The sequence below is a fragment of the Nuphar pumila genome, chromosome 12 (assembly GCF_984573655.1).
Source record: "Nuphar pumila chromosome 12, dmNupPumi1.hap1.1, whole genome shotgun sequence".
NCBI classification, from domain to species: domain Eukaryota; kingdom Viridiplantae; phylum Streptophyta; class Magnoliopsida; order Nymphaeales; family Nymphaeaceae; genus Nuphar; species Nuphar pumila.
The window spans coordinates 99,920,863-99,932,770 of record NC_143260.1 but is presented as its reverse complement, the minus strand read 5'-3'; the positions used below and the strand labels follow the sequence as shown (position 1 = coordinate 99,932,770).

The 11,908-nt window shown below is 36.3% G+C and overlaps 1 protein-coding gene and 2 pseudogenes across 1 annotated transcript; all 3 read left to right on the top strand.

Moving 5' to 3' along the window:
• The first annotated feature begins 4,811 nt into the window (after window positions 1–4,811).
• LOC149821308 (uncharacterized) lies at window positions 4,812–6,748 on the top strand. Its single transcript, XM_089982112.1, has 3 exons — window positions 4,812–4,910; window positions 4,984–5,517; window positions 6,655–6,748. Exons 1-2 carry the CDS (start codon window positions 4,821–4,823, stop codon window positions 5,242–5,244), a joined length of 351 nt encoding a protein of 116 aa, XP_089838238.1. The 5' UTR covers window positions 4,812–4,820; the 3' UTR covers window positions 5,245–5,517; window positions 6,655–6,748.
• Window positions 5,266–6,864, top strand: LOC149821307 (U-box domain-containing protein 70 pseudogene; annotated as a pseudogene).
• LOC149821306 (U-box domain-containing protein 51 pseudogene) lies at window positions 6,861–7,331 on the top strand (annotated as a pseudogene).
• The last annotated feature ends 4,577 nt before the right edge of the window (window positions 7,332–11,908 follow it).

Here is an 11,908-nt window from a genome sequence, read left to right as displayed (position 1 = left end):
CTCTTCAGTTTTACATTGACTGGGACTTCCAAAACGGTTTGTATTTGGACTATGAGAGTCCTAATTAGTGATGTCGATAATCAAGCATTGGGACTGTGAGAGTCCTACGATCTCATGTAATCTTTTAGTTTCTCTCTGGTCAACTGTCATCCCTAAAGGTATTTTAGTTATTTTACTAACGGGATCGAGGATGGGTGAGGCAGGGCGGGGAAAAAGCGTAAGTTCATCTCCGCACGAGTTTTAAATTTAATATTCATCTCTACCTCCATCCCCATTTCATGTCCTCCATCCCTGGTCCAAACAGGACAAGGTGGCGTGGGGCCCCTTTTCCCCAGTCCAATGCCATCCCTATCGTACCCCTGCGTTGGGTTGAGTGGAGAGGCGATACCCATGAGAATCGAACATTGGCCAAGGCCCCACCTACGCCAACCCCTTAGAGGGCTAATTTAGTGAGTTTTCTTTGTGATTCTAAGTTTTTTTTTCATAAGAACATTCATTTTCTGAATATAGGGATTTTGTCGTTTTGGTTTTGGGTAGATTATTTTGGAAGATTATTTCCTTAATCATCGTCGTTACCGTGACCATCAGATAGTTTTAACTCAAATATCACAAGATCATGACCGTCGGTTTTCTATCCAGATAATCAGAACTTACTTTAATAAATGAATATGTAATTGTTGTTGTGGTAGCATTTTCTCTTCTCATCCTTACTTTTAGTAAAAAGGGTGGGGAAAGAACAAAGTTGTTGAAAGGGGGGTTGGGGCTAGTGTTGGGAGGAGGGGAAGGAAGGAAAAAAAAAGAAAAGAAAGGGTTGCCCACAAGTCTCCATTTCTTACATCTGGGTTCATTTGTTCCCATTCTCCCCTATTTGCATGCTGGAGAAATATCTGGAAAAAATAAAAAGTGGAATAAAACTTTTATGGAAAAAAAGTTGGATTTTCCTACATTTGACTTTTTTCGCAGATAAATGAGCTAAAACTGACTAAAAGTTCACGTTAAAGTTTTTTGATGTTTGATAGAAACATAGAGAAATGCTTGGGTCCCACTGTTTTCGATGAAGTTCTTCCTTCTTCCAAAACTTTATCCTACAATCAAAATGGGGATATTTTCATTCCTCTAAATTGTTGGGTTTTACGATATAGCAACCTCATTTGTTGTTATTAATTCACTTTGCCATCACGTTGCTATATAACAAGCATCGGCAACATTTTTTGAAATTATTCTGATTTGATCATGATATTTTTAAAAGCCAATAGTTCTTCCAAAAAGCGTGATATGTTCAAAATATGATCTATTCTGAAAGTAGTATTCTCTTATTACATTATTGACATGATAAAAACGCCTTTTTATATTCTTATATTTTTTTCTTTTTCATTTAGAATATATTTATTACATTTTTATTTTTTATATATGCCAATATTTTCCTCAAATTCATATTTTGTGTATTTTTATTTTTTATATTTCCCATATTTTCCTGAATTCTTCGTGTTGTGTGTTTCTGTATGTTGAAAGTCATCAAGATCTCATGACAATGTTATGACATTTTGGCATTAGAAAAAGATGCCTTTTGTTTTTCTTGACCATGTTCATAGTCTTGTGTGAGTTATTTGATGTTTCTGGCCTTAATGAGCCTATACTGCGACATAGCATTCATATTATTTCCCTCGTTCTTTTCATATTCACCATTATATTGGTCCATGTTATTCTAAAGATTTAGTTATGTATTTGGTTACTATGGTCACTGACTTATGCTTGCGTATTTGGAAGTGCTCATCATGACATTTCTCATGGTATGCTGTATCTTCTTTAGCTTGATTGTGTAGGTTTATTTTACATTTGCCTCATGCACATATTTTCTTGTTACATAACTTGCCTTTTTTAGGAGTTTTAATTTTGCTGTTATTATTCTTAGCTTAGTATCTGTAGGCTTATTTTGCATTTATGTCATGCATACACATTTTATTTTATATGCTACATAGTTAGGCTGTATTATTTTCATATTGTCTTCTTTAGGAGTTCTAATTTTGTGTCTATTATTCAAATTTTGAAAAAGTTCATGAGAATTGACATGTATTTCATCCAAATTCAAAAAATTGTTTGTTTGTTTGTTTGTTTGTTTATTTATTTATTTATTGCAGTGGGTAATCTTCCTGCAAGCCAAGCAAATCCGGATGCAGTCTTAGCTCATAGAAGAGAAGAAAGGGAACAAACGAAGAAAACTGTCTGCAATTGCTTGAATATTTGCATAAGAGCAAAGGTGCATGATTTAAATTTCTACTGATCGTTTTCTGAAACAACACTTGCACGATATATGATATTGAAAGAAGAATCTAAGAATTATAGGTGCTTTTAGTGCAAATGGTAGTATAAACTATAAACCTTTCCATTGGTTTATATAAAGGAGAATATTCAATTCAGTGTGTCAGTATCTGCTGGTTGTGTTGGCCTGAAGTTAGCATTAGTTGAAGCTGCATGGTTTTGACATACCGAATTCAATTTTTCTTACCAGTGTTGGACTTAATGAAAGGGCCACAAGAGTTGCACAGTTTTGTGAATAATTCCAATTTCCACATACTCTTGTACAGAGGGCAAAGCTTAGTTTTTTTTTCATGGGGGAGGGTGGGGGGCAGTTGAACTTTGCAGATGAGATTGGGTCTCCATTTTAATCATTTTAAATCCATTAAGCATATTATACCTTCTATCATGCTTGGGAGACTGGTGTCTACAACTTTGTGAATTATTTTAGTTCATCCCTCAATTTTTTTTCCTAATTATTTTAGTTGCACAATGAGCTTCTTCTCAGGTCCTTCCTACATTCTAGCATATACTGTTCTGTCTAGCAGTTTATGGTAGTCCATACTACATATTAAAGGATATCAGCCTTTTTCTCTATTATCAGATAACATATCTTCCTTCTCTTTTTTTGTTTTTTTCATTGTTTTACATTACAATATAAGTGGCTGTTTGGTCATTACTGGACAAGATAGCATTTTTTTAATACCTGGTTTTGCGGCCAAGAATTTTGTTGAATAAAGTAGGAATCTGTAAAAGAGCCAAAATAATTTTTAATGTCTTCTATTTCCTTATTCCTTTCCTCCATTCTTCCTTTTGTGGGTCATGTTATAAAACTCAACAGTTTGCAGGTGCAAGCCACTGTCATTGTCGCTGAAGCAACACAAGTTCAATGTGGCATAGTAGATCTGGTGGCTAAATATGGTATTAAGACACTTATAATGGGAGGAGCTGCAGATGGGTATGATCTTTCAACAACTTAAAAATGATTCCTTTCCTCCTAAACAAATTCTCTTGGTACTCTCTGAGGCAAGGTATTTGATTATTACATGAAATCCTGGATTAAATTGAGTGGCTGAAGAGCCTAATGAACCAGACAGAGATTGTTCAAGCTCGGCCCATGTACTAGTCCCAGTTTGGGTTCAGACTCCGGCACTAGGTGAAACTGATCCGAACTCGAGCTTGTGATGAGCTTGAGCTGCCTCGTAAAAAAATTGCATTATGTTATCATTGTGGGGATAATGGGATTCAAACGTTGTACCTTATTCTTGCATGTCGTGCCATGTACCCTAACCAACTATCTAGAACTGTTTTTTGCAACATGTAATACATTAAAAATCTATATATCCCTCTACACAAGCTCATATAAGCCAAGCTCAGCCAAGCAGCTCTGTTCTTGCTTGACTCATTTAAGCTAAACAAGCTGCTCATGGCTCGCTCATCCAGCCCATTTGACAAATGCAAATGAGCTTCATGCAGGCTAAACTGAGGCAAGCCATGAGCTCTCAGTTCCTTTACAAGGCCTACCTGGATTCATCAATGATCAATGAGTCAGGATAAGTAGCATGAGGCTGGACCCAGCTGAGCCTAGCAATTCTGAACAAAAATTCATTCCAACTCTACAAAGGCAATTCTAGTCTGAATTAGATTTGCTTGCTTATGTTGAGGTAAGAGTCATAGTTACGAGGTTCTCTAATTTGGTTGCCACTTGCCAGTGTCATACCCATGTCTCCGGGCACCCCACAACCTATGACCTGACAACTGTTATTGAATTTGAACTTCTTAACCTTTCTGCTATTTTTGTTCCTAACCTCTAAAAAAACCTATAAGACAACATTCTAACAAGTTACTTCCTGCTATTTTTGTGATGGAAAATGAGATAGTATTGGATGATTTTCTAGACTAGTATCATGAATTTTCTGAATTTAAAGGTTTGCCAAGAATCATTGAGCTTATTAATATCCTTAACCTTTTTGAACAGTTGGTTGAAAGCAAATGTTAGCTCTAGCAAAGCACAGTATGCTGCGAAGTATGCCACTCCCTTCTGTGATATTTTGTTCATATGCAAAGGGAAACACATCTGGACAAGAGAAACAACTCAAAATTTTGAAGCAACAATTCCTCAATTCCCTAATCTTGATAGAAGCACAAATGGAGAAAGGTTGAGATCAAGATCATCGTCGTGTCAAGAAAGAATGATAGGTTTTGATCTAAGGTATATGGGACCCAAATCAGAACCAAGTATTAACATCAGAATTGAAGCACATAATGACCAAATGAGTACTTTAAAACCAGTTAAGAAAGTAGTAGAAAAAATTGATTCATTTGTTCTGAAATCTTTGTATTTTTCTGCTGGCGCTTCAAATGGTCAACTGGATGCTGGGATTTCTCTTTCTTCCTTGTCTGGACTCCCATCAGCTTCTAATACAGTAGGTTTTCTTGAATCCAAATCTCTGATGGCACTCTTGTCTCTGAGCATTGAAGAATCACACATTCACTCTAATTTTTTGCAGGAGAAATATATAGAAATGGAGCTCTTGTATGATAGGATTATGGAAGCACAAACTGATGCAGATAAATGCAGATGTGAAGCACATATAGAAGAAGCAAATACTGATGTATGTTTGTCTCTTAGTTTTCCTTGTTCTATCTGTGCTTATCGCAAGTATAATTTTCTATATATTTTCTCAGGTGAAGGAAACAGAGATGTACCACGCAAGGGATAGGGAGTTACGAGAACAAGCAGAAGATGCACTAAGAAAAACAGAAATTGAAGTAGAAAAACTTTTGAAGCACCGGGAAGAGATCACTGGGGAGCTGAAGAAGACTCTCAGAACAATAGCCCTCCTGGAAAGGCAACCTGGTGACTCAGCACAGCTCCAGAATGAAGCAAACCAACAACTGGTGTCACTTCACTTCAGGCTTCACTGGCTGATGTTAGACATCAAATAAACAGCACCAGGAAACTGAGAGATGAGGCCATACAGACAATCCAAATTTGGCGAGATTCTGGTGATTCTAATGCATTGTCAGGCTCAGAGCTGAATGTTTTTTCAGAATACTCTTCTAGACCTTCAGACAGCAACTTGCAGCTTCTCAGAGTGCTTCAAGCCTGGTCAAGGAGGGTATGGATGTGTTTACAAAGGAGAGATTGCTGATAGAACTGTGGCTATTAAGAAGTTTCACCGTGTGGACATGCATAGCATATCAGAATTTCAGCAAGAGGTGAGGCTTCGCCCTTCTTGATGAGCATATGAATGTCATATACCAAACTTGATTTGGCATTACTCAAATTTCAAATTCACTAACTGCTTTTTATTCATTTCATTTTTAAAATGTTCTAAAATTTTAATGATACTTCTATTGTAAAATTTACTTAAATTTATAGTGTTCCAGCCCCAAGAACATGGTTATCGACAACAGTTTTCCCATATCTGTGGTTATAATTCCTTTTTTTTCGCGCTCTTCGTTTTGTGTTTTAACTTTTATCTTCAAAGGTCTATGTTCATGTTAACATTTTGTAGCTATTATTTTCAGAATGAATGTCTGAATTGATTCTAGCTCAGAAACTTAGGTTGAGCATGTTTCTGAATCAATATATTCAGCAAGTGCTTTGGTTGGATGGGCTCTACAATAGGCATCAGCAATAACTTGGTCGAATTATTTTTTCCATAAAATTTATCTAAGAAAGGACAATCACTTGGTATAACTCATTAGTAGCAGGTTTTGTGTTGCATGGGTTCATCAGCTGCATATGAAAAGCAAAAGGATAGTGGGGAACAAGGGCAAAAGAGCTCTTAATACATGAATGTTGGTCCTCCATTCTATGTTCTGTTTTGAGGGATGAGAAGCACAGTTAATTTGATGTTTCAATTGTTGCACAATTAGGTGTTATATGCACATAAAAATTTTAACGAAAACCTCAAACGATGGTGAGCATAATTCTAAATGCTGTATTGACCATTCAATGTGAACTTAACCATGAATACATCAAACCTAGACTCCGGAACTGTTCAGGAGATATTTTTCTTCCCTATATTCTTCCGAAGTGACATGTCATATACACCATACATGCTTTTGTCAATAAACAGGATTCTTGGTACGGGAACCACGGTCACCGATTTGTGCTTAATTCTTTTGTCAGAATCAATATTTGTCGGATAAATAATGATTCCTGAGTTTAATCTGACTGGAAAACCAATTCAGTAACTGAGATCATAGTAGCAGTTAGCAACATGATACGCTACTGATCCTTTTTGCCTGTTTTTTCGAAACCATCAGTGTCATGCTACTGACCTTACCTTGACTAGAGCTATGCCTTGTATAGTTTTCCTTTGTTTGATCTCTATGTTTATAATGCAGGTTAAAGTTCTTAGCAAGCTTCGCCATCCAAACCTGGTCATACTCTTGGGAGCCTGCCCTGAAGACTTGTCTATTGTCTATGAATACCTGCCTAATGGAAGTCTCCAACATCACCTGGGCCACTCGAACATCACCCCACTGACATGGAAATTAAGAACCCAAATTGCTGCTCACATTGCCTCTGCCCTTCTGTTCCTCCATTCATTATGACTGAAAGGATAGTACATGGTGACCTCAAGCCTGAAAACATCCTTCTCGACTCTGATTTCAAATGCAAGATCGGGGACTTTGGCATTTCTCGTCTCTTACCAGAACAAAATACTGAACCCGCGGTCACCTTCCGAAATACGGAACCAAAAGGTTCATTCGCATATATGGACCCAGATTTTGTGGGGACCGGGAATCCGACACCAGCATCAGATGTGTATGCATTTGGGATTGTGGTTCTGCAGCTGCTCACTGGCAGACCACCTTTGGGTTTGGCAAAGGAGGTTCGCCGTGCAGCAACCAGCAGGAAGTTGGAGGAAGTTCTCGATGCATCTGCCTGTGAGTGGCCTATGCATTCAGCAAGAAAGATAATAGAGTTGGGACTCAGGTGCTGTGAGGCGAACAGGAGAGATCGATTGGAGCTGTCCCTGGAGGTGATACAGGAGTTGGAGCGGATGATCCCACGTTAAAGTTAATAATATCTTAGCACTTCGCAGCATTGTTTCCCTTACTGAAAAGGTAGGTGTCTTAACAAAGTGCATACCTACACTCAGATCAGCGGGTGTACCAAACTGGAAACCAATGATCTAGACACTCTGCGTAGTGTATAAAATAGTCCTGCCAACATAGGTCTCAAACACATGGATCCAAATCACTCATCGAGTGGATCTTGAACAGATGTGCACCTTGTAGTGATTGAAGTATCAAAGATGTCTTTCTTCACAAGTATATATTAGGTAATTTTGTAGGGTAAAGGAGTCTGATCAGTTGGCTGCTAGCCAGCATCACCCAGGTTTCTATGACAGGAATCTTTCTGAGCATCACAGTTGGACTATAAATGGAGATTGTTGGAGCACTGTTTTGAATTCCATTTTTTCTTTAAATTCATGTGGGCACTCGTTTCAAATTAACAGGAAAACATGCAGCGCATGAAAGCGGCATCAGGACTTACTGTGAATGCAAGACTTTGCGCGGCTTCTTAGCTGGTTGTGGACGATGAGTTTCATCCCTGGCCAACCTAAAGCAATAACATTTGGCTTCAGCTCCAATTCTACACTCAAAAGTCTCCATCATATATATATATGGCAATGCATAGCAGGGTTATCCATTAATTACTGAGACATTTACAAGAAGTAGTTGAGGCGTGCACATCTTTACTGCATGTGCAGGCATTTGTACATATTAATTGCACCTGATTATGTACATCTTATGATACACTACTACTAAATTTGGCATACCATATTTATGAATGCTTCAGGCCGAGAGGTTATATGCATCTATTTTTCAAAGGAATGTTTACATTCAAGATTATGGAATATTGTTCTTAAGATTTTTCTTTTACTGTTTTTTTTTGGCTCAGCCAGAGGAAACTGGGATGGGTGTAACACCTGCAATTTTATTTTAGTTTAGTTTTAAATTTGGGTTAAAATCAGTTTTATATTCAGGTGAAATTCTAGTCTTAGTTGATTGATTTGTAATTTGGACTCAAACCAGGTTTCATGAGAGGCTCAGAGGGGTCATGCCTAGCCCAGTGGGGTGTCAGGGGTGACTCCGGGTTTTGGATCTTTGATGAGTTAAGTTTGGATCCAAACCTAAGTTTTATATTCAGGCAAAATTTGAGTCTTAGTTGATTGATTTGTATTTTGGACTCAAACTAGGTTTTATGAAAGGTTCAGAGGGGTCACGCCTAGCTCAGTGGGGTGTCAAGTATGGTCAATGTAGCCCACAGGAGTGAATTAGGATTTTGGATCTTGGATGAGTTAGGTTCAGATCCAAACTTGAGTTTGGATCTAATGTTAATTTGGATCAAATCTCATTGGATTGGACCGATAGGGTCAGATGCTCTAAATAACATTATTATTGTTTCAACAAAAATTTTGATTGATCGATGACTCATCTATTAGATTGGAGTCGACCCTGATGTTCTTCATTTTAAGGGCATCGAAATAGATTATCTACACGCCCAAATTGATGTTGATTTGAGCATTTTATCATCGATCGAAATTCATGCCTAATTATAGGTCAAAAATTAATATTTTTCAACATCGATTAAATTTTCTTGTTTATCCGTGTGTGTATGACTAAATCTAACACAACCATGATGATCTACATTTTGAAATCTATCAAATTGACTATTTAAACGTCAAATTTTGATGAGTCTTTGGGTTTGTAGGCCTCTCGAAAGGTTACCATGTCACTGAAACCCAAGCTAGGGTAAGAAGTCTCCACCTTTCTATTTTACCTTAATTAATTTTGAAATTTAATAAATTAAAACCCATAATTTATTTTTTTATTTGATTAATAAAAAAAATTATAAATATTAATATCTTATATTAGAGATGAAACTCTTGCTTAAGCCCATCTATAAATATAGGCATTTATGAAGAGGATTAACAATGTCAGTTCTCCCTCTCTCTCTTATTCTCATTATAATTCTCTATCTTCTTCTTCCTTCTTCTTCTTCTTTCTTCTTAGAGCTTTTTCAGCAGCCATTGAAACTCTTCTAAGGTTCTAAAATGAGAGACGAAGGCTGATCTACGTTTTAGAACCTGATTAAGGTATGATTTATCCTACGCATAGCATAGATAGAATGCAAATGAATAAATCATACATCTTGCCGATTCTACGGGCTGATCCATGGTGGATCATATATGGAATAACTTTAAAAAAGGTTTTGAAAGTATTTTTAATTCATTTATATGCTTTAAAATAGATTTACAAAATCATTTTTGGTAAATCTTTGCCTGAACGACTAAACCGAAAAATCGGGTAACCTGAAACACATAGTTTTGTGTTCCTACATAATTTTAGATGGTTAAATATTTATTTCCAGCATGAATGGATGTATATTTGATTTCTTGGATGTGTTTATATTATGAATCATGTCTCTGCAAATTTATTTCATGGTGTTTTTACATGCTAGCATCTTAAACTAGTTATTTTGTGCAAAAATCATGATTTCTTTTGATAGTTTCAATTTCAAGGCATGTATAATGATCATATGACATCTCTTTATGACTGTAGATGATGTTTAGATATTGTTCATGAGTAGATGCATGATTAAAAATTGTTATTCCATGATAAGGCTTGATTTTCTTGTTTTTCTCACGATTTATATTATATTTCTCATACTTTCTTGATTTTCTTGATCGATCCATCATAGCAAAATAATTCTACCTCTCAAATCGGATCACTCATGGTCAAATTATTTCATGGAGGCCTTCCAAACATCTAGGAGGTGTCACAGAAAAATATTGGATCTTATTGGTGGTACAAAAGTGAAGGTTATGGCTGCTGAAACCCAAGACAAAAAATTTGTGTTGCATGTAGAGCGATTCTTAACAGTCAATTTTACAGAAAATATAATAAATTAATGATTTTGAGTTAATTGTTGATTTTTTGATATGTCATTCACATCAAATGAATAGATCTGAGAAAAATAAAAGAAAAATATGTTTTATTTTCTATAAATCTTGAAGGCTTACACAAATCATGAAAGATTCAAGATTTTACAGAAAACCTAGATCTAGAACTGTTTCAGGCATGGTCCGGTCCAAAAAACCTAAAAAATTCATATGATGAATTTTTTTGACAAACTCAGATGATTCTAAAAGCTAACAAGTAAACCTTTCACTAAAAAATTTGGGAGGACGATTGGGCCTGGTGACTGCTTCTTTGGGAAGCAAAATTTTGGCAGGTTCTGTTAAGAACAAAAAAATAGTTTCGGGTCCGTGAATTTTCATGGGCAAACAAAATCACTTTTTTAGATCTACCACTTGAAATTGAAAGATAATATCCTCTGACATGTTGATGAATTTTTATAGAGTTATATCTGTTCATTTTGATAGTCTGTCAGACACTGCAAATTCTGATATTATACAGTTCTTTATTTTAAATAATATCTTGACTTGTGAAATTATGCTTCTAAAGTCATGTGTTTGATTTTGATATGAGATGTTAATCATGTATATGTTAATATAGAATTTGTCATGAATATGTTGTATGTATGCATGTTTGGGCATGATGGCATATGAGACTGCATATTAAATATGAGAATTAAGAATGATAATTAAACCAAACGGTATACATAATCATGCATGTATTATTTTATAAAAATTATGGTTTATGATAAATTGAAATGAGCCTCATGCATCATGGATTGTGGTATGTGGCATGCGATGTATTGTAAGTCATGTGAAGCATGTATACATGGGGCTCGAATACAAGTCATGTTCAGTAGAACCAACGGGGTGCTTGTGAGTATCGGGTTTGACTTTGTTATACATGCTCATATACACACATACTCTAACTGGACTCTTGGGTATTCTTTAAGTTGAGTATGTACCTTGAGATACTCTTGGGTACTCTTTAATGTGAGTACGTACTTTGAGATACTCTTGAGTGCTCCTTAAGTTGAATACGTACCTTGAGTTGGGTTCAAATGAGCTATATTAGGACACTTTAGTGACTGTAGGAAGTGTGAGTTTGTGCCTTGTGAGGTTGTGATTTATTGAGTTGCCTTTAATGGAGATTAGGGATGTTGAGCCTGGTGTTGAGTGCACCCAGCGTTGTAGTTGGACCCAATATAAATAACACCTAATAGCTCATTTGTTTCAGTGGCCTACCTTAGAGAGGGTAGAAGGTACACTCATCGACTGACACGTTTTGAATGCATTGACACCTCTTGGGGCCCCAGTCATCGGTGTAGGAGGCTGAGGTTGTCAATTTATCCTAGGTAAATAGTCACGCTCTACAGAGTAAAAATTGATTCGTTGGACCACTTTAAGTTTCTTTCTCAATTAAAGACCGCTTTAGTGCATGTTTGGTTTGGCTCTTCGAATCAATAGGTTGATTAAAGTATATAACATAATAAACCCCCCATTTGATTGTCGACTCAGGATTATGTCTTGAGTATGTACCCTTCAAGAAAAAAAAAAAAACAATGCATTAGATCAGGTTCACCAGTGCTTAAATGGTTCATTGAATATTCACATAAATTTTTATGTATGTCTTATGAAATTTTTAGTTTCTGCATATGTTGGCATAC